The sequence below is a fragment of the Ranitomeya variabilis genome, chromosome 8, assembly GCF_051348905.1.
Source record: "Ranitomeya variabilis isolate aRanVar5 chromosome 8, aRanVar5.hap1, whole genome shotgun sequence".
Classification (NCBI taxonomy): Eukaryota; Metazoa; Chordata; class Amphibia; order Anura; family Dendrobatidae; genus Ranitomeya; species Ranitomeya variabilis.
Window position 1 is genome coordinate 13,026,961 of NC_135239.1, and position 21,961 is coordinate 13,048,921.

The 21,961-nt window shown below is 48.4% G+C and overlaps 1 protein-coding gene across 2 annotated transcripts; it reads right to left on the reverse strand.

Annotated features, from left to right (window-relative positions):
* Positions 1-2,605: 2,605 nt before the first annotated feature.
* Positions 2,606-16,829, reverse strand: RABGGTB (Rab geranylgeranyltransferase subunit beta). Of its 2 annotated transcripts, none has more exons than XM_077277925.1 (9): positions 16,646-16,829; positions 13,007-13,114; positions 12,729-12,926; positions 12,521-12,626; positions 11,555-11,607; positions 9,957-10,067; positions 9,696-9,821; positions 8,976-9,125; positions 2,606-3,977 (listed from the first exon to the last, which is right to left on the reverse strand). In XM_077277925.1, exons 1-9 carry the CDS (start codon positions 16,646-16,648, stop codon positions 3,837-3,839), a joined length of 996 nt encoding a protein of 331 aa, XP_077134040.1. In that variant the 5' UTR covers positions 16,649-16,829; the 3' UTR covers positions 2,606-3,836. The 2 variants fall into 2 exon arrangements, with proteins under 2 accessions (XP_077134040.1, XP_077134039.1); XM_077277924.1 differs by lacking the exon at positions 16,646-16,829 and adding an exon at positions 13,833-13,853.
* Positions 16,830-21,961: the final 5,132 nt, after the last annotated feature.

Genomic DNA, 21,961 nt, shown 5'->3' on the forward strand with positions numbered 1-21,961 from the left:
GCCACCTCAGTGGTCCCCAGCAGCCACAACATCGTGTCTTCATTATCAATTACTCCGTGTGATACCTGATAATAAACCTCTGTGCACATTACTCCTCTGTAGAAACAATTCCCAGCAGACATTTCTATCACAATGTATAAAAGCAGGAAAAAAAATAAACTTCTGAAGTAAATTCACTTTTATAAATGCAAAACATGACACGTAGCATCCTCACTCACCAGGGACACCTCCGCCACTTTACCGAGGCCATTTTTCACTTTTGTGCTTTTCCTTTACTTCCAGGAGGCAGAACTGTTTTATTCTCCCATTTCTGTCCCCATTTTTTGCCCTTGTAGTTGTCAATGGCCACATTCACTTCACCAAATAATGAAAAAAAAAATAGAATGAAAATGTGAAGAAAAAAAATCTGTTCTTTCACCTGCACATTTTTCAGTCAGTTTTGACACAAATTTGTGTCTTTTCCAAGGGTGAAATTCATATGAAGAATTGGCGTTTTGCAGTTCTGTAACGTCCGGCTGCACACGTGAATTTCATGCTGATTTTCAGCTGCACAGCAGCATTTCCACGCGGGTCATATGCAGATTTTATGAATTTCACCTCATGCATTAGAAGAGTGAAGATCACAATCAAATCCACACACAAATCTGCACCCAAAAATCTGCACCAAACACACACAGTGTGTATTTACCTTAAGAAAGCAGAGGAAAATCTGCATTAAATCCATGAAAAACGTCAGGTTATTTTAATATCAATGAGGGAAAACTACACTAAAAACACTAAAAAAAATCCGCGTGGTGTTTAAAAAAAAAAGTAAAACGTATGAAAAAGAAAAAAACACTAAGAAAAAGCACCTGTGTGCATGAGATTATAGAAAAGTCACTCATTATGCTGTTACCGCTCCATTTTTACTGCACAAAAAATGTTTTACATTATAAACTCAGAGTGAACGAGCGATGAAGGTGAATCCACAGAACGGCAGATTTGGTGAAGAAATTTTCTTTTTTGCAATGTTCAACCACCTCACAGATGTGTCTGAAACAAATTGTCATCAATAACTATACTTAAAAAGCCCCAGACGTTGTCGGCCGAACTCTCCCCTCCCCCCCGATATCGACAGGTTCGGGCGCTGGTCTAATGTGTATGTGGACCCCTTGATTCGCCCCCCCCCCCCCGATACCGACAGATTCGGGCGATGGTCTAATGTGTATGTGGACCCCTTGATTCGCCCCCCCCCCCCCCCGATATCGACAGATTCGGGCGATGGTCTAATGTGTATGTGGACCCCTTGACTCTACCCTCCCCCCCGATATCGACAGATTCGGGCGATGGTCTAATGTGTATGTGGACCCCTTGATTCGCCCCCCCCCCGATATCGACAGATTCGGGCGATGGTCTAATGTGTATGTGGACCCCTTGACTCTACCCTCCCCCCCGATATCGACAGATTCGGGCGATGGTCTGTGTTTGTGGACCCCTTGACTCTACCCCGGTAACGACAGATTCGGGCGACAGCCTAATGTGTTTGTGGACCCCTTGACTCTACCCCGATAACGACAGATTCAGGCAACGGTCTAATGTGTATGTGGACCCCTTGATTCGCCCCCCCCCCCCCCTGATATCGACAGATTCGGGCGACGGTCTAATGTGTATGTGGACCCCTTGACTCTACCCTCCCCCCCGATATCGACAGATTCGGGCGACAGCCTAATGTGTTTGTGGACCCCTTGACTCTACCCCGATACCGACAGATTCGGGCGTCAGTCTAATGTGTGTGTGGACCCCTTGACTCTACCCTCCTCCCCCGATATCGACAGATTCGGGCGATGGTCTGTGTTTGTGGACCCCTTGACTCTACCCCGGTAACGACAGATTCGGGCGACAGCCTAATGTGTTTGTGGACCCCTTGACTCTACCCCGATAACGACAGATTCAGGCAACGGTCTAATGTGTATGTGGACCCCTTGATTCGCCCCCCCCCCCCCTGATATCGACAGATTCGGGCGACGGTCTAATGTGTATGTGGACCCCTTGACTCTACCCTCCCCCCCGATATCGACAGATTCGGGCGACAGCCTAATGTGTTTGTGGACCCCTTGACTCTACCCCGATACCGACAGATTCGGGCGTCAGTCTAATGTGTGTGTGGACCCCTTGACTCTACCCTCCTCCCCCGATATCGACAGATTCGGGCGATGGTCTGTGTTTGTGGACCCCTTGACTCTACCCCGATAACGACAGATTCGGGCGACAGCCTAATGTGTATGTGGACCCCTTGACTCTACCCCGATAACGACAGATTCAGGGAACGGTCTAATGTGTATATGGACCCTTCATTCCCCCCCACCACCACCCCCGATATTGACAGATTCGGGCGACAGCCTAATGTGTATGTGGACCCCTTGACTCTACCCGGACACCGACAGATTCGGGCGATGGTCTAATGTATATATAGACCCTTCATTCCCCCCACCACCACCCCCGATATTGACAGATTCGGGCGATGGTCTAATGTGTTTGTGGTCCACTTGACTCTACCCCTTCCCCGATAACGACCGATTCAGGCGATGGTCTAATCTAAAGAAAAATACAATTCCAATATTTGTTATTTTACAGCATTTATTCTGTAGTAACAAGCACTCAATCATGATGTTTCGGGTCAGTAACATTATGGCGATAACATTCTTTTTTTCTCCACATAAAAAAATAAATAAATAAAAATGGTGTCATCCTTTTTCCATGCCTGTAACATTTTTATTTCTCTGATCGAGCTGGTGGGGTCTTACTCTTTACATGGCGAGCTGATGGTTTTATTGATACCAAATTAAGGTAGATGTGACATTTTGATAGAATTTTACCGCATTTTTTAAGGGGATGAATGCTGACCAAAAAAATCCCCCCAATTTTGTAGTTTTGATCCATTATCTTCATTACAGCACTTGCAGATCTGGTTATTTTTTATATTTTCATAGACCGAACTCTTACGGACGTGGCGATACTACGTTTATTTATTTTTTATTTTGAATGGGGTAAAAGAAGGGTGATTTGAATATAATAGTATGATTAATATATAATATAATTTATACTTTATTTTTTAATTCTCTTTAGGAGACGTTAGCCCACGGTTGTTTGTCTATTTACACTACTATCTAGTGTACTATCACAGTATTGTAGCATACAGTGAAAATCTCAGTCTCCCATGACGCCCAACCAGTGGCCAAGCTTAACAGGAGGACCAAGAAGGAGGCAACGGCGCCTTCAGCAGACCCTCGGCTGCCATTGTATCCGAGCGGTACCCCATGAATGCACCGATGCACGTTCCATTTAATCGCCAATGTTTGTACCAGGATGCCAGTAACGGGGGCTATAACGAACCATCAGTACCCCTCACTAATTGCATTTAAGTGGTTAACCAGCAGTGATGGGAGCTAGCTCCGATCTCTGCTGCTAGAGGCAGATGCTGGCTGTATAACACAGCTGCTGAACCCTGCTCCATACACCGGCACCTTTACTCCCTCAATGCAAGTCTCTACATAAGAAAGCGGCATTAGAAAAGACTCGGAAGCATGGCGTCTCGGTTTCCCGTCTTCCGTTCATCTGCACGCTCACTTTTATTGCGCTGCCTCTGCACAGTAAGTACAAGGCTTAGATACAGAACATTCAGTCACTGAATTCAACATTGTGGCAGCTTGTAAAAAATAAAAAAGTCAGAAATACATATAAATTAAAGGTTTTATAATGAGCAGAGGCCAACGTTCCCGTCCCCTCGCTCTATCTACAGTGCTGGAGCGAGGAAACAATAGCAGCTGATCATGGCGACGCATCTCTTCCAGCAGGTTCTAGCTCAGTAGCTCCGGCTGGACGCCGACCCTGCGGAGAACCTCCTCCGGCATACAGAGCACTGGGTTCACTGGCTTGATTCCTTCTTCTCCCAGGAGAGATAATCCGGCAATTCCAAAGAGGGTGTGAAATGGATCCACCTGGAAAAAAAAGGGGAAATACTGGAAAAACATGAACCTTGGTAATATGGAAAACATCTTCTACAATCTGAGGATGCTGAAACAGGCATGCTTTAACAAGCAGAGCTGCAGTGTAAAGTATTTGCGCAGGAAATAACAGCAGCCTGAAACGCATGTACATTTCAGATTACCATTATGTACAACGTGCCTAAGCTGGAGTCCCTGCGTAAGCTCGGATCTTGATAACAGTGACTAATTAATAAAAAGTGTTTAACCCCTTCCCGACCCATGACGCCTATGTGGCGTCATGGAATGATCGCGTCCCTGCAGATCGGGTGAAAGGGTTAACTCCTATTTCACCCGATCTGCAGGGAGAGGGGGAGTTGTACTTCAGCCCAGGGGGGGTGGCTTTGCCCCCACGTGGATACGATCGCTCTGATTGGCTGTTGCACTTTCAACAGCCAATCAGAGCAATTTGCAATATTTCACCTATGAAAATGGTGAAATATTGCAATCCAGCCATGGCCGATGCTGCAATAGCATCTGCCATGGCTGGAAATCATGTTCTGGCCCCCCCCACCGCCCCCGATCTCCTCCCCAGTCCTCCGTTCTGTCCGGTACCCCCCTCCGTCCCCCTGTTCGCTCCCCCGTGCTCCTGTCCGCTCCTCCATGCTCCTGTCCGCTCCCCCCGTCCTCCGATCCCCACCCCTGTGCTCCGATCCACCCCCCCACCACCCCCTCATACTTACCGAGCCTCCCGAAGTCGGTCCGTCTTCTCCCTGGGCGCCGCCATCTTCCAAAATGGCGGGCGCATGCTCAGTACGCCCGCCGAATCTGCCGGCCGGCAGATTCATTACAAGTACATTTTGATCGCTGTGGTAGGTTCTATCACAGCGATCAAAATAAAAAAATAATAAATAAACCCCCCCCTTTATCACCCCCATAGGTAGGGACAATAATAAAATAAAGAAAATATTTTTTTTTCTTTTTCCACTAGGGTTAGGGCTAGAACTAGGGTTAGAACTAGGGGTAGGGTTAGGGTTAGGGGTAGGGTTAGGGTTAGGGGTAGGGTTAGGGTTATGGCATGTGCACACAGTGCGGATTTGGCTGCGGATCCGCAGCGGATTGGCCGCGAATCCGCAGCGGATTGGCCGCGGATTGGCCGCTGCGAATTCGTAGCAGTTTTACATCAGGTTTACAGTACCATGTACACCTATGGAAAACCAAATCCGCTGTGCCCATGGTGCGGAAAATTCCGTGCAGAAACGCTGCGTTGTATTTTCCGCAGCATGTCAATTCTTTGTGCAGATTCCGCAGCGTTTTACACCTGTTCCTCAATAGGAATCCGCAGGTGAAATCCGCACAAAAAAACCACTGGAAATCTGCTGTAAATCCGCAGGTAAAACGCAGTGCCTTTTACCTGCAGATTTTTCAAAAATCGTGCGGAAAAATCTCACACGAATCCGCAACGTGGGCACATAGCCTTAGGGTTAGGGTTGGAATTAGAGTTAGGGTTGGAATTAGGGCTAGGGTTGGAAATAGGGTTAAGATTAGGCTTGTGGTTAGGGTTAGGGGTGTGTTGGGGTTACAGTTGTGGTTAGGGTTGGGATTAGGGTTAGGGTTGGGATTAGGGTTAGGATTAGGGTTGGAATTAGGGTTACGGGTGTGTTGGGGTTAGGGTTGTGGTTAGGGGTGTGTTGGGGTTAGGGTTGTGATTAGGGTTATGGCTACAGTTGGGATTAGGATTAGGGGTGTGTTGGGGTTAGTGTTGAAGTTAGAATTGAGGGGTTTCCACTGTTTAGGCACATCAGGGGTCTCCAAACGCAACATGGCGCCACCATTGATTCCAGCCAATCTTGCGTTCAAAAAGTCAAATGGTGCTCCCTCCCTTCCAAGCCCCGACGTGCACCCAAACAGTAGTTTACCCCCACATTTGGGGTACCAGCGTACTCAGGACAAACTGGGCAACAACTGTTGGGGTCCAATTTCTCCGGTTACCCTTGCAAAAATAAAAAATTACTTGCTAAAACATAATTTTTGAGGAAAGAACAATTATTTTTTATTTTCACGGCTCTGCGTTATAAACTTCTGTGAAGCACTTGGGGGTTGAACGTGCTCACCACACATCTAGATAAGTTCCTTTGGGGGTCTAGTTTCCAAAATGGGGTCACTTGTGGGGTGTTTTTACTGTTTAGGCACATCAGGGGCTCTGCAAATGCAATGTGACGCCCGCAGACCATTCCATCAAAGTCTGCATTTCAAATGTCACTACTTCCCTTCCGAGCCCTGTCGTGTGCCCAAACAGTGGTTTACCCCCACATATGGGGTATCAGCGTACTCACAACAAACTGGGCAACAAATATTGTGGTCCAATTTCTCCTGTTACCCTTGTGAAAATAAAAAATTGCTTGCTAAAACATCTTTTCTGAGGAAAGAAAAATGATTTTTTATTTTCACGGCTCTGCGTTGTAAACGTCTGTGAAGCACTTGGGGGTTGAACGTGCTCACCACACATCTAAATAAGTTCCTTGGGGGGTCTAGTTTCCAAAATGGGGTCACTTGTGGGGGGTTTCTACTGTTTAGGCATATCAGGGGCTCTGCAAACGTAACATGATGCCCGCAGACCATTCCATCAAAGTCTGCATTTCAAAACGTCACTACTTCCCTTCCGAGCCCCGGCATGTGCCCAAACAGTGGTTTACCCCCACATATGGGGTATCAGCGTACTCAGGAGAAACTGGACAACAACTTTTGGTGTCCAATTTCTCCTGTTACCCTTGCAAAAATAAAAAATTCTGGGCTAAAAAAATATTTTTGAGGAAAGGAAACACATTTATTAATTTCACGGCTCTGCGTTATAAACTTCTGTGAAGCACTTGGGGGTTCAAAGTGCTCACCACACATCTAGATAAGTTCCCTTGGGGGTCTAGTTTCCAAAATGGAGTCACTTGTGGGGAGTTCCTACTGTTTAGGCACATCAGGGGCTCTGCAAACGCAACCTGACGCCCGCAGAGCATTCCATCAAAGTCTGCATTTTAAAACGTCACTACTTCCCTTCCAAACCCCGACGTGTGCCAAAACAGTGGTTTACCCCCACATATGGGGTATCAGCGTACTCAGGAGAAACTGGACAACAACTTTTGGTGTCCAATTTCTCCTGTTACCCTTGGGAAAATAAAAAATTGTGGGCTAAAAAATCATTTTTGAGAAAAGAAAAATTATTTTTTATTTTCATGGCTCTGCGTTATAAACTTCTGTGAAGCATTTGGGGGTTCAAAGTGCTCACCACACATCTAGATTAGTTCCTTGGGAGGTCTAGTTTCCAAAATGGGGTCACTTGTGTGGGAGCTCCAATGTTTAGGCACACAGGGGCTCTCCAAACGCGACATGGTGTCCGCTAATGATTGGAGCTAATTTTCCACTCAAAAAGCCAAATGGCGTGCCTTCCCTTCCGAGCCCTGCGGTGCGCCCAAACAGTGATTTACCCCCACATATGGGGTATCATCGTACTCAGGACAAACTGGACAACATTATTTGGGGTCCAATTTCTCCTATTACCCTTGGGAAAATAAAAAATTCTGGGCTAAAAATCATTTTTGAGGAAAGAAAAATTATTTTTTATTTTCACTGCTCTGCGTTATAAACTTCTGTGAAGCACCTGGGGGTTATAAGTGCTCACTATGCATCTAGATCAGTTCCTTGGGGGGTCTAGTTTCCAAAATGGGGTCACTTGTAGGGGAGCTCCAATGTTTAGGCACACAGGGGCTCTCCAAACGCGACATGGTGTCCGCTAACGATTGGAGCTAATTTTCCATTCAAAAAGTCAAATGGCACGCCTCCCCTTCCGAGCCTTGCCGTGCACCCAAACAGTGGTTTACCCCCACATATGAGGTATCGGCGTACTCAGGAGAAATTGCCCAACAAATTTTAGGATCCATTATATCCTGTTGCCCATGTGAAAATGAAAAAATTGAGGCTAAAAGAAATTTTGTGTGAAAAAAAAGTACTTTTTCATTTTTACGGATCAATTTGTGAAGCACCTGAGAGTTTAAAGTGCTCACTATGCTTCTAGATAAGTTCCTTGGGGGGTCTAGTTTCCAAAATGGGGTCACTTGTGGGGGAGCTCCAATGTTTAGGCACACGGGGGCTCTCCAAACGCGACATGGTGTCCGCTAAAGACTGGAGCCAATTTTTCATTGAAAAAGTCAAATGGCGCTCCTTCCCTTCCGAGCCCTGCCGTGCGCCCAAACAGTGGTTTACCCCCACATGAGGTATCAGCGTACTCAGGACAAATTGGACAACAACGTTCGTGGTCCAGTTTCTCCTTTTACCCTTGGAAAAATTTTTCGCTAAAAGATCATTTTTGATCATTTCAAAATGTTCATTTTTTACTTCCATGTTGCTTCTGCTGCTGTGAAACACCTGAAGGGTTAATAAACTTCTTGAATGTGGTTTTGAGCACCTTGAGGAGTGCAGTTTTTAGAATGGTGTCACTTTTGGGTATTTTCAGCCATATAGAACCCTCAAACTGACTTCAAATGTGAGGTGGTCCCTAAAAAAAATGGTTTTGTAAATTTTGTTGTAAAAATGAGAAATCACTGGTCAAATTTTAACCCTTATAACTTCCTAGCAAAAAAAAAATTTGTTTCCAAAATTGTGCTGATGTAAAGTAGACATGTGGGAAACGTTATTTATTAACTATTTTGTGTCACATAACTCTCTGGTTTAACAGAATAAAAATTCAAAATGTGAAAATTGCGAAATTTTCAAAATTTTTGCCAAATTTCCATTTTTTTCACAAATAAACTCAGAAATTATTGATCTAAATCTACCACTATCATGAAGCCTAATATGTCACGAAAAAACTGTCTCAGAATCTCTAGGATCCGTTGAAGCGTTCCGGAGTTATTACCTCATAAAGGGACACTGGTCAGAATTGCAAAAAACGGCAAGGTCATGAAGGGGTTAAAAAGAAGCAGCTGTAATCGGATATCTCTCTGATTAAGTGGCGTCACTTACCATATCACCGGGCCGGTCTGCAAATCCCCCCGTCTCTTCATCCTGGCAGGCCAGAATAAACAGCCGCAGCTTCTCGCGGTCTATCCAGTGCAATCGCCCGATTATTTTCAGAGATGCCAAAACCCACCATGAATAGCAGACGTCTGGGAGCTGGAAGACAAGTCGCTGCTTATAAAATCAATGTATAACCAGAAGGTTCATATTAAAGGGTCCTTCCCAAAATAACAAGTTGTCCAAAGTCCATAGGCTAGGAGGATAGCTTGCTGATCTCTGACCACTGGGACACCCAGAGATCCTAAGCTCAAAAATTTGGAGCCCCAGGAATAGAGATCCGCAGCCTTATCAGAAATGGAGGGAAGGTGTGAATGCTTAGACTCCGCTTCCCTCATCGTCTGCGGGACTCCCAGAAATAGCTGAGCTCTGCACTAAGCAGTCCCATAGACAATGGATGTGGCGGAGGCTGAGCCCATGCACCTGTAGGGTGCAGATCGCTGTTCCTGGGGCTCTAAAGTACTAATCTTGATTTTGTTGATGGTCCCAGTGGTCAAATCCTCAACCATCAGGATCTTATCCCCCACACTGTGAATAGGAGATAAATGATTTGTACCAAAATTTGAAGTTAACAGTGGCCACAAGTAATGCTGCCTTTTTCTCCTTTCCTCCTTTTTGTAATAAGCAATAGTAAAAGATAATTCCATCGTCTCCTAAGACCATTCGCACCTTTTCTGGGCGTCCGTTGAGTCCTCCTGACGGGAGCTGCCTTTCACAAAGCCACCAGCCCAGTAAATCTGCGTTTATTTGGTGCAGTTGGTTCGTGACAGCCAGAAATCCTGAGCAACAATAGATCTAAAATCACAAACACAAAGTTTCAATATAAACCTCTGACATATGGAGCATTCATAAGCAAGAAAAGGGCAAGGAAAGTCATTAAGGAATGTCCCAGGAAAGCATCGATGGCCCCGCACTATCAATGTGTCTCACCTGTCCGGCATGAGACTCCGAGCCCGGCCTGCAGCCAAAACCACCGTCAAAGTTCATACACGATAAAACAAACTCTACAGCCTTCTCTATATTAACGGCATTGAGCTTCCCCTGAAAGGGCAAAACGAAAAAAGTCACCTTTCAAATGAGCATAATTGTAAAAAAATACTATATTGCAAACAAACATGCATATATACAGTGCTGGTGACGAGCTTAGACCCCCTGTCCATGTAATGGCTTTCCTTGTACTGATTGGATTGTGCACATTCAGATGACTACATATAGAAACATGTGGGACACACCAGAATGTGTGCTACCTCAATATCCTCACAGTCCCCCCTTTTATCTTCATGAATGCTTCTGAAAACGTTTTACAGATGATTTAGAACTTAAAGGGGCTTTCCAGTAGAAGGATATTGGTGATGTAGCCTAAGGATAGGTCATCAACATCAGACCGGTGGGGAGGGGTCTGGCACCCCCAGCCGTTACCAGCGTAGGATGTAAAGAGGGCGTGGAGCCAGAACAATGCCGAGCTGTACACTGAGTAGTGGCCGTTCTTGGTGCTGTACAGTTTACATCCGGTCACCGGAGATGGTAACAGCTGATCAGTGGCGGTTGCCAGATTCACACCAATTTGGCATTGATAACATGTCCTAAGAATACGGCTTAAGCATCCTAGTTCTGGAAAACCCCTTTAAAGGGGATGTCACCAGATTTCCCAATGCAGACGGTATACATTAACAAATCTGTTAAACCTGATGAGGCTGGTACACTTACATATTAGAAGAAATGTATAAGTCCGACTATAGAGTGATAAGAGTCCAGGCGCATTCAGTCTCTACCCACCGAGCTTGACTGACAGCGGTAACTTGTCCTAAGCATTGGGAGATCTCAGGGGCAGCAGTAAGGTAGAGGGACACTGAAGAGCTGTCCATCAGGCTACAAGGACAGATCCTCCGCAGCGGCACGGAGAAAGGAAGCTTAGGAGCTATCAAGAAGGCTTGGTGGGCTATACAGCCATTTTGGAATAGATTTAGATTTTTTTTTAACTAATGTAAGTACACCAGCCTCTTCTGGTCTAAAATATCTAACTATGAATGTATCAAGTCTGTATTGAGAAATCTGGTCACATCTTTAAAAATTAGTAAATCTAAAATGGCAATTGGAAAACACAATATCCTGGCACAGAACTACAGTGAAAAATATAAGTGAAAGGTTTTTCCAAAGAAAAGATTTTGCGATCTATTTATTGCTAACTTTTAGTCTGTCCACATTCCTGCAGGTTCTTTACTCTCACAAATAAACTTCTAAAATATTTTAATGATACAAAGTATCACCCAGCAGGGAATATTTCAGCTTTCTACAGACATCATATTTGGCAGCATTTTCCTTTTACATAGATGTGTTTTCTCACCTGTGCTTTGGTTGCCTAAATAAAGAGGGGGGTTAAAAAAAAAGTGTGCACATCAGGGAGGGTTCTAGTCCTGTAACACGCAGGGACTTCTGTGTCTGAATTCATCCTCCCTCCATGCTGACAGTCTCCCTGATGTCTAATACCCAAATCCCCAACATCCTCACACTGAGTTCATCACACCTACCAAAAGAGCAAGCGTAGCAACGGCACAGAAGGAAAACCGGGTGTCTATCTCCCCTGCAAGAACATAAAGAACAGAGGTCAGCCATACACAGTGCCAGCCCGCGCCCCTTTCCCTTGGTGATGACGGGGGTATATTCAGCTTTATTTAGTACGTGAGACTCTGAAAGCCGCTGTGGTTTTTGTCATTTATTTTATTTCTTCTTGTGATACATGGGGCTTTACTTTATTATATCTTGGGAGAATAGACATTTGCTTTTTCGCTATTTTTTTTAGAATACATTATTTTGCTTCTCGGTCATTTTTCCATAAGTGGTTCATAGTTTTAGGTAACCAGCGTTGGAGCTGTTGCCGTAGTCTGTGTCAGCATTTGTTTTATTTTATATATACTGTGCCTCACTGTGGACATTGGTGACTTTTGGTGGTAATCTAACTTGAAATATTTTTTTCATGAGTCAATTTTTTTTTTAAAGGCCAAAGTTACCAAGTGCAAAAGTCCTGTGTTTTTCCTACAGGCATCTGCACAAAAATACACAATAGCAATGTGCTCAGACTATTGAATTTTTACTGTGTATTTTTTAAATGTGTTTTTTGATGTGTTTTTTAGTACAAGAACACTGGTATTCTGCACTTAAAATGCAAATGCATTTTTTTTTTAAAATGCACCAACATCAAGTGTGCAAACTGACATAGTGCAGATTTTACACCCACTTCATCTCATCTCAATTCTGTCTATGAGTCTTACCCCAGGTATCAGTAATGCAAAGCGTAAAGTCTGCAGCAAAACATTTAGATTCTGCTTCATTTTACAATATATGTGGCCAAATTTGAAACAGATTTTTTGCAGTATGTGCACACACCTTATATACACACACCGCCACTAACATTGATATATGCAGATCTGGCTACATTAAATCTGCACAAGTCACAAATATTCTCAGAATTGATGACTGACGCTTATAGGAATTACCCCACTTGTCTCCGGAGAAGGAGCCGTCTTCTTGTTGTAGAGACTTCACGTACTCCACTACTTTTTCTGTGTCGACTTCGGAAAGGCTGTCGAAAAGAGTCAAAATCTGCAAGAAAAAAACATGCGTAATCATACGCCGATAACACATGAGTTACTCCAATACAACAGCTCTGAGAATTGTGGCCACAACGTCATCACTGGCCTCTACCTGCACGGCGCTCAGCGTGTATAGAACATGGGGGTCGTGTCCGATGCTGGCGCTGAAGCCGCCACATTCGTGCTGACAGGACTTGATAAACGCCAGGATCTCCTCTTTGTTCATACGCTGAAGTTCACCCATCAGATCCATTACGGTCAGACCCCAGTACACACCACTCATCCGCAGGTACTCCGACATACAGTATTCCTGTAGAAACAGCCACCAGACGTCACCGGCTCCGGCACATGTACCCTGTACAGCTGCAGAGATACATATCCGCTACTCACGTAATCGTCCTTCTTGGCGCTATACGACTCAATATAGTCAGAGTGCTTCTCCAGCAGGAGGGTGTGGGGGGCATCAGCTTTAATAACAACATCCTTCTGCGGGGTCCCCTGTAATGAAATGAAGGAAAATGACTGTATATTCACAGGTTACTCCTGACCGTGACAATATATATAATCCTGCGGATAGAATACATCACTACAGATGCTAAAATTATTCACATTTTGCAGGAAAAGAACTTGAAGATGTTCTGACAACGTTCTACGTCTTTTAAGTATTTTACACATAAAATACTAATGATTGGATTTTAGCGCAGGTGGTTACTTTTATCCAAATCACCCATCTGTCACTATGTTGGACGCATCCCGTACGATATTTCTATCGTGGCTGAATGTAGGGAGTGTCACCTTGTGGAGTGTACATAGCACGTGAATAGAGGCCTGAAGGCCAGACAGAAGAGTCATTCTTTGGCCTGCGGAGGGCAGACATGCATGTTTATTCATTATCCTGCCCTAAACTAATGGCTGCAAAAAAAAAAAAAAAAACACAACACGATATAGTTTCTATGTCATGTAGGTGGAGAAGTGGAAAGTCTGAAGCACCTGTGGGTGGATCTCGTGTTACTATCCATGAGGGAAACTAAAATTTTCATGTAGGTAATACAGGGAATCCCTCGGTGTTGTGATGCTCTGATAGGGGCGCAGCAGGATCCTCTTTTCCCCCAGCTTGGAGGAAAGAATGCAGAGTAACAGGCTGGGAACACATTGTAATAAGGAGGGAGCACAAAGACATGAGATTTGGGATCGGAGGAATAATTTTTACACACACAAGCATATCTTATATACACAGGGCCGACACCAGCGCCTGATGCATCTGTGCTCACTGTGTTTCCATTTGCAACATCCACACATGGAGCGTTATTGTGCACCCAACACCCGGGAATAACCACTGTGCTTGGAGCCAGCTCTTGTCAAGAGCGAAGAGAAAGGTCATGCTACACAAAAAGGGATCACCAGAATGAAATATTCAAAAGAATTTTATCAATGCAGACTACCAACAACAATTAAAAACACTTAAGTCACACATGTGACTGAACACGTACCCCCCAAATGAGGGTGACGGGCCCTGTCACGTAGTACATATGAAATATACTGACCTAATAGTAATGTTAAATAGAATTAAATTATAATACAAGACCCAGACAGACACAATGTATATAATATCAAGAGAAAGTTCAAATATGATTTAGACAATAAATCACCAAGCAACATATTGCATCAGTCAGAATATTGGCATTGCCCCATGGCTGATAGCCAAAAAAGGCCTCCTGCAGAACCTCAAACACATGTAGCACAAGACGGCACGAAGATATGAATAAAACAAAAGCAGTAAGAGTTTTGTTGCCCATAATCAAGAAAAGGGGTATGAGTAAGGAGAGAGTAATACACAAATTATAAAGAGCCATGAGAAGACACCTACACATAAAGAGCCGAGATGCCAATGGTGTAAAATCCCAAAGCTAAGATGGTGGTCTGAGTCGAAAAAAGGTCCAGTACAAGGACAGGGCGCAACCACCATCCTAGCTTTGGGATTTTACACCATTGGCATCTCAGCTCGTTATGTGTAGTGTGAGGCAGTGACCGGTGTCACGTGAGGGTCGCTGTGTGATCCACCAGGATGTGCACACAGAGGCGTATTGAGGCCATGGGAGTGCATTGCAGTCACAGGCGTAGCTGTGATTGCAATGCAAAATAAAAGTGAGTATTGGTCTTGGGCATGCTATGTGTCCAAGGTAGATTTAACAAAATCTGCTCTGGGCTTTTATTTTTTAAACGGACTACAGAAAGGTAATGGGGTTGGTCCATTTCCTTCCCTGGCCAGGTTTTCCAGGTGGCCTAGGGCCACAGGTCACTAGTTAAAATCCCTGCAGTAAAGGGTGAGGGTAAGGCTGGAGTCACACTAGTGTATAATATGGACAAGTGCAATGAGATAAAAAAAAATCACATAGCACTCGGACCAGTACTAATCTATGGGGAAGCTCACATCACCATTTTTTAATACGCTGCGATTGTACGCATATATCGTCCGAGTCTCGCCAATGCAAGTCTATGGGTGTGAGAAAAAAAATCACACACCATACGGACCATCCGTGTGACTTGTGAGAAATACGCACACATTTTTCTCATTTCAGCCCATTGAGCCATTAAATTCAATGAGGAAAAGCAGTGAGAAATGTAAAGTCATACACATGTCATACTGATACATAGGTGCGAGGAAATCACATCATTGCATAGCAAACGGATTACACACGAATGACCATACGGAGAACGTTTGTGCGATTCCTGGGAGAGAGAATCGGACCGATTTTTCATACGTTAAGTGTGACGCCGGCCTGAGTGTCAGTATCAGAGCATGGTGTAGAGCAGACAGTGCTGCAAAAGCTCAGCCTGTGTGAGAGTAAGGCCGGCGTCACACTCAATGTATAAAAAAATCGGTCTGATTGTGACGGCCGAGAATCGCACAAATGTTCTCCGTATGGTGATCCATATGTAATCCGTTTGCAGTGCGATGATGCAATTTCCTCGCATCTAATTATCCGTATAACTTTACATTTCACTGCTTTTCCTCATTGAATTTAATGGCTCAATGGGCTGAAATTAGAAAAATCTGTGCGCATTTCTCGCAAGTCACAAGCATGGTCCGTGTGTAATCCGTTTTTTTCTTGCATGCATAGACATGCATTGTCGAGTCTCGGCCATAATACAGTGCAAATCGCAGCATGCAATACTGCCGAGAAAATATCGGATGATGTGCGCTGCCCCATAGGTTAACATTGGTCAGAGTGCTATGTGACTTTTTCTCGGATAGCACTTGTCCGTATTTCTCTCTAGTTTGACTCCGGCCTAACACAAAGCCCAGCAGAGCGAACTCCTGGCACCCCCGCAGCGCACACAGCGGTGCAGTCGCCCACGGTAACTGGTCATAGAGGAGGACTGGCGTGTTTATCAGCTGCAGATCTGGAGGATATCGTGGACTGTGTAGTGCTGGGAGTCTGATCATTGAAGACTTTTGTGTTGGACCTTTGCTGGGTCACTGCCTCATCGCTGCAGTGTGTGACCGCGGCACTACAGGGGGTCCAGGCCTCTTCTCACAGCTCCATTGCACTAGCAGCACTCCACAGTACGTGTATTACGCTCTCCTCACTCATCCGCTTTTAGTGATTATGGGCAACAACTCTATTATTGCTTTTGTTTTCTTCACATCTTGTCTTGTGCTGCACACGTGTATATGAGGTTCTGCAGGAGGCGCTTTTGGCCATCAGCCATGGGGCAATGCTAATGTTCTGACTCCTGCAATATTTCGCTTGTACAGCGCACAGCGCAAAAAGAGGGGCCCCCTGGTCCCCGTCACCCCGAGGCCCAGATAACCCAGCAGCCGCCTGCACACGGGCACTGGTCTCCCCAAAAGTCCTGTACAGAGAAGTCTCCAAATAGTGGGAAGGGGAGCAGAGGCCGCACCGAGGACACTGCAAGCTGAAGCACTACAACTCCCAGCAATCCCAGACTGTGAGAGCCTGCTGGGCGGTGCAGCATCACAGGACATAACATGGGGGAACACTCCACCCGCACAGCAGCACTCACCATCGCCGGCCTGGGCGGAGCTTATCACAGTCACTACCAGCCAGGACCCCGCTGCTGGACGCGGATTGGAGGAATGTGACATAGGCGTCCGCCCGCTGCCTGTCCGCGCACACTGTGACGTCACACTGACCAGCGCCGGCAGTGCGAGGACAGCTCTCCTCAGGGAGGCCCCCGCTGTGTCGTCACTGGTCCGGTCCTAGCCGGGACTCATTATTAGGGCTGTCCCGTGTGATGCCTGTCCTGCTGTGTCATGAAGGATTGCCAAATAAATAGAATGGCCATAGAATACCTGCTGTTCTCAATTCTATCACCATACCCCAAAAATGATCCGGTCACACCCGTGGTCAACCAGGGTGACAGTTCCCCCACAGTGACTGAGCCTCCACATACCTCCCAACTTTTGAAGATGGGAAAGAGGGACAAAGTTTGCGGCGCGCTTTGCGCGCCGCGGCAAATTTTAGGCCACGCCTCTGACCACACCCATTCATAATTAGTCACACCCATATCCACATCCCAACCACACCCATTTAGCACTGCCGATCACACTGTTTCATATACAATAATTATAAACAAAAAAATATGGCCACACAGCCCCATACTGTATAATGGCCACACATGATGCTCCATACTGTATAATGGCCACACATGATGCTCCATACTGTACGATGACCACACATGACGCTCCATAATATATAATGACCACACATGACGCTCCATAATATATAATGAACACACATGACGCTCCATACTGTATAATGAACACACATGATGCTCCATACTGTATGACCGCACATGATGCTCCATAGTGTATAATGACCGCACATGATGCTCCATACTGTATAATGACTGCACATGATGCTCCATACTGTATAATGACCGCACATGATGCTCCATACTGTATGACCGCAAATGATGCTCCATACTGTATAATGACCGCACATGATGCTCCAGACTGTATAATGACCGCACATGATGCTCCATATTGTATAATGACCACACATGATGCTCCATACTGTATAATGACATACAGGCACGCAGCTCACACACAGGCACGCAGCTCACACGCACGCAGCTCACACACGCACGCAGCTCACACACGCACGCAGCTCACACACGCACGCAGCTCACAAACACATGCAGCTTTGACACAAATGCATCACACACGCAGCCATCACACACACACGCAGCCATCACACATACACACGCAGCCATCACACACACACACACGCAGCCATCACACACACACACGCAGCCATCACACACACACACACGCAGCCATCACACACACATGCAGCCATCACACACACACGCAGACATCACACACACACGCAGCCATCACACACACACACGCAGCCATCACACACACACGCAGCCATCACACACACACACGCAGCCATCACACACACACACACACACACACACACACGCAGCCATCACACACACACACGCAGCCATCACACACACGCAGCCATCACACACACACAGCCATCACACACACACACACACGCAGCCATCACACACACACGCAGCCATCACACACACACGCAGCCATCACACACACACGCAGCCATCACACACACACGCAGCCATCACACACACACACGCGCGCAGCCATCACACACGCAGCCATCACACACGCAGCCATCACACACACACAGCCATCACACACACACAGGCAGCCATCACACACACACACACACACACACACGCAGCCATCACACACACACACGCAGCCATCACACACACACACACACACACACGCAGCCATCACACACACACACGCAGCCATCACACACACGCAGCCATCACACACACGCAGCCATCACACACACACACACACACACGCAGCCATCACACACACACGCAGCCATCACACACACACGCAGCCATCACACACACACGCAGCCATCACACACACACGCAGCCATCACACACACACACGCGCGCAGCCATCACACATGCAGCCATCACACACGCAGCCATCACACACGCAGCCATCACACACACACAGCCATCACACACACACAGGCAGCCATCACACACACACACACGCAGCCATCACACACACACACACGCAGCCATCACACACACACAGCCATCACACACACACACCCAGCCATCACACACACACACGCAGCCATCACACACACACACGCAGCCATCACACACACACACACACACACACACACACACGCAGCCATCACACACACACGCAGCCATCACACACACACGCGCAGCCATCACACACATCACACACACACAATCTCCTCTGTGATGCAGGGGCGGCTGATGTCCATGTGCAGCTCTCTGCTGAAGTCTTCAGTCTCCTGCTCACAGCTCTGCACTATCCCGGCACCTCCCCCGTCTCTCCTTCTCTGCCGGGATAGCAGCTAAGAGCAGAAGCCGGAGCTCCGTGCACACACAGCCAGAGGTAGTGAATCGCTGACCTTTCTTCTTGATTGCTGCAGGCTCTCTCCTTCAGCGTGGCAGCGCCGCACAGGGGGCGGGGGCGGGGGGGGGCTCGCGGGCGGTCAGGAGGCAGCTTTTATAAAAAAAAAAAAAAAAAACCAGGCTGGCTCTCTCTACGTCCCGGAAGTGGGCGGGGCTTCACCGGCGGCCGCAAATTCGGGATTTTAAATGCCCGAAGCGGGACAGCGGGACCCCGGTGCCAAAGCGGGACTGTCCCGCTGAAATCGGGACGGTTGGGAGGTATGGCCTCCATAGTGACAGCTGGGGTGCCCCCACAGTGACCGAGCCTCCATAATGACAGCCGAGGTGCCCCCACAGTGACCGAGCCTCCATAATGACAGCCGAGGTGCCCCCACAGTGACCGAGCCTCCATAATGACAGCCGAGGTGCCCCCCACAGTGACCGAGCCTCCATAATGACAGCCAGGTGCCCCCACAGTGACCGAGCCTCCATAATGACAGCCGAGGTGCCCCCACAGTGACCGAGCCTCCATAATGACAGCCGAGGTGCCCCCACAGTGACCGAGCCTCCATAATGACAGCCGGGTGCCCCGCAGTGACCGAGCCTCCATAATGACAGCCGGGGTGCCCCCCACACTGACTCAGCCTCCATAATGACAGCTGGGGTGCCCCCCACAGTGACCGAGCCTCCATAGTGACAGCCAGGTGCCCCCACAGTGACCGAGCCTCCATAATGACAGCCGGGTGCCCCGCAGTGACCGAGCCTCCATAATGACAGCCGGGGTGCCCCCCACACTGACTCAGCCTCCATAATGACAGCTGGGGTGCCCCCCACAGTGACCGAGCCTCCATAGTGACAGCCAGGTGCCCCCACAGTGACCGAGCCTCCATAATGACAGCCGGGTGCCCCGCAGTGACCGAGCCTCCATAATGACAGCCGAGGTGCCCCCCACAGTGACCGAGCCTCCATAATGACAGCCGAGGTGCCCCCCACAGTGACCGAGCCTCCATAATGACAGCCGAGGTGCCCCCCACAGTGACCGAGCCTCCATAATGACATCCGGGTGCCCCGCAGTGACCGAGCCTCCATAATGACAGCCAGGTGCCCCCACAGTGACCGAGCCTCCATAATGACAGCCGGGGTGACCCCCCACAGTGACCGAGCCTCCATAATGACAGCCAGGTGCCCCCACAGTGACCGAGCCTCCATAATGACAGCCGAGGTGCTCCCACAGTGACCGAGCCTCCATAATGACAGCTGGGTGCCCCGCAGTGACCGAGCCTCCATAATGACAGCCGAGGTGCCCCCCACAGTGACCGAGCCTCTATAGTGACAGCTGGGGTGCCCCCACAGTGACCGAGCCTCCATAATGACAGCCGGTTGCCCCGCAGTGACCGAGCCTCCATAATGACAGCCGAGGTGCCCCCCACAGTGACCGAGCCTCCATAGTGACAGCTGGGGTGCCCCCACAGTGACCGAGCCTCCATAATGACAGCCGAGGTGCCCCCCACAGTGACCGAGCCTCCATAGTGACAGCTGGGGTGCCCCCCACAGTGACCGAGCCTCCATAATGACAGCCGGGTGCCCCGCAGTGACCGAGCCTCCATAATGACAGCCAGGTGCCTCCACAGTGACCGAGCCTCCATAATGACAGCCAGGTGCCCCCACAGTGACCGAGCCTCCATAATGACAGCCGAGGTGCCCCCACAGTGACCGAGCCTCCATAATGACAGCCAGGTGCCCCCACAGTGACTGAGCCTCCATAATGACAGCCGAGGTGCCCCCCCCAGTGACCGAGCCTCCATAGTGACAGCTGGGGTGCCCCCCACAGTGACCGAGCCTCCATAATGACAGCCGGGTGCCCCGCAGTGACCGAGCCTCCATAATGACAGCCAGGTGCCCCCACAGTGACCGAGCCTCCATGACAGCCAGGGTGTCCCCACAATGACTGAGCCTCCATAATGACAGCCGGGGTGCCCCCACAGTGACCGAGCCTCCATGAGAGCCGGGGTGCCCCCACAGTGACCGAGCCTCCATAATGACAGCCGGGGTGCCCCCACAGTGACCGAGCCTCCATGAGAGCCGGGGTGCCCCCACAGTGACCGAGCCTCCATAATGACAGCCGGGTGCCCCCACAGTGACCGAGCCTCCATGAGAGCCGGGGTGCCCCCACAGTGACCGAGCCTCCATAATGACAGCCGAGGTGCCCCCACAGTGACCGAGCCTCCATAATGACAGCCGGGTGCCCCGCAGTGACCGAGCCTCCATAATGACAGCCGAGGTGCCCCCCCACAGTGACCGAGCCTCCATAGTGACAGCTGGGGTGCCCCCAGTGACCGAGCCTCCATAATGACAGCCGAGGTGCCCCCCACAGTGACCGAGCCTCCATAGTGACAGCTGGGGTGCCCCCCACAGTGACCGAGCCTCCATAATGACAGCCGGGTGCCCCGCAGTGACCGAGCCTCCATAATGACAGCCAGGTGCCCCCACAGTGACCGAGCCTCCATAATGACAGCCAGGTGCCCCCACAGTGACCGAGCCTCCATAATGACAGCCAGGTGCCCCCACAGTGACTGAGCCTCCATAATGACAGCCGAGGTGCCCCCCACAGTGACCGAGCCTCCATAGTGACAGCTGGGGTGCCCCCCACAGTGACCGAGCCTCCATAATGACAGCCGGGTGCCCCGCAGTGACTGAGCCTCCATAATGACAGCCAGGTGCCCCCACAGTGACCGAGCCTCCATGACAGCCAGGGTGTCCCCACAATGACTGAGCCTCCATAATGACAGCCGGGGTGCCCCCACAGTGACCGAGCCTCCATGAGAGCCGGGGTGCCCCCACAGTGACCGAGCCTCCATAATGACAGCCGGGTGCCCCCACAGTGAC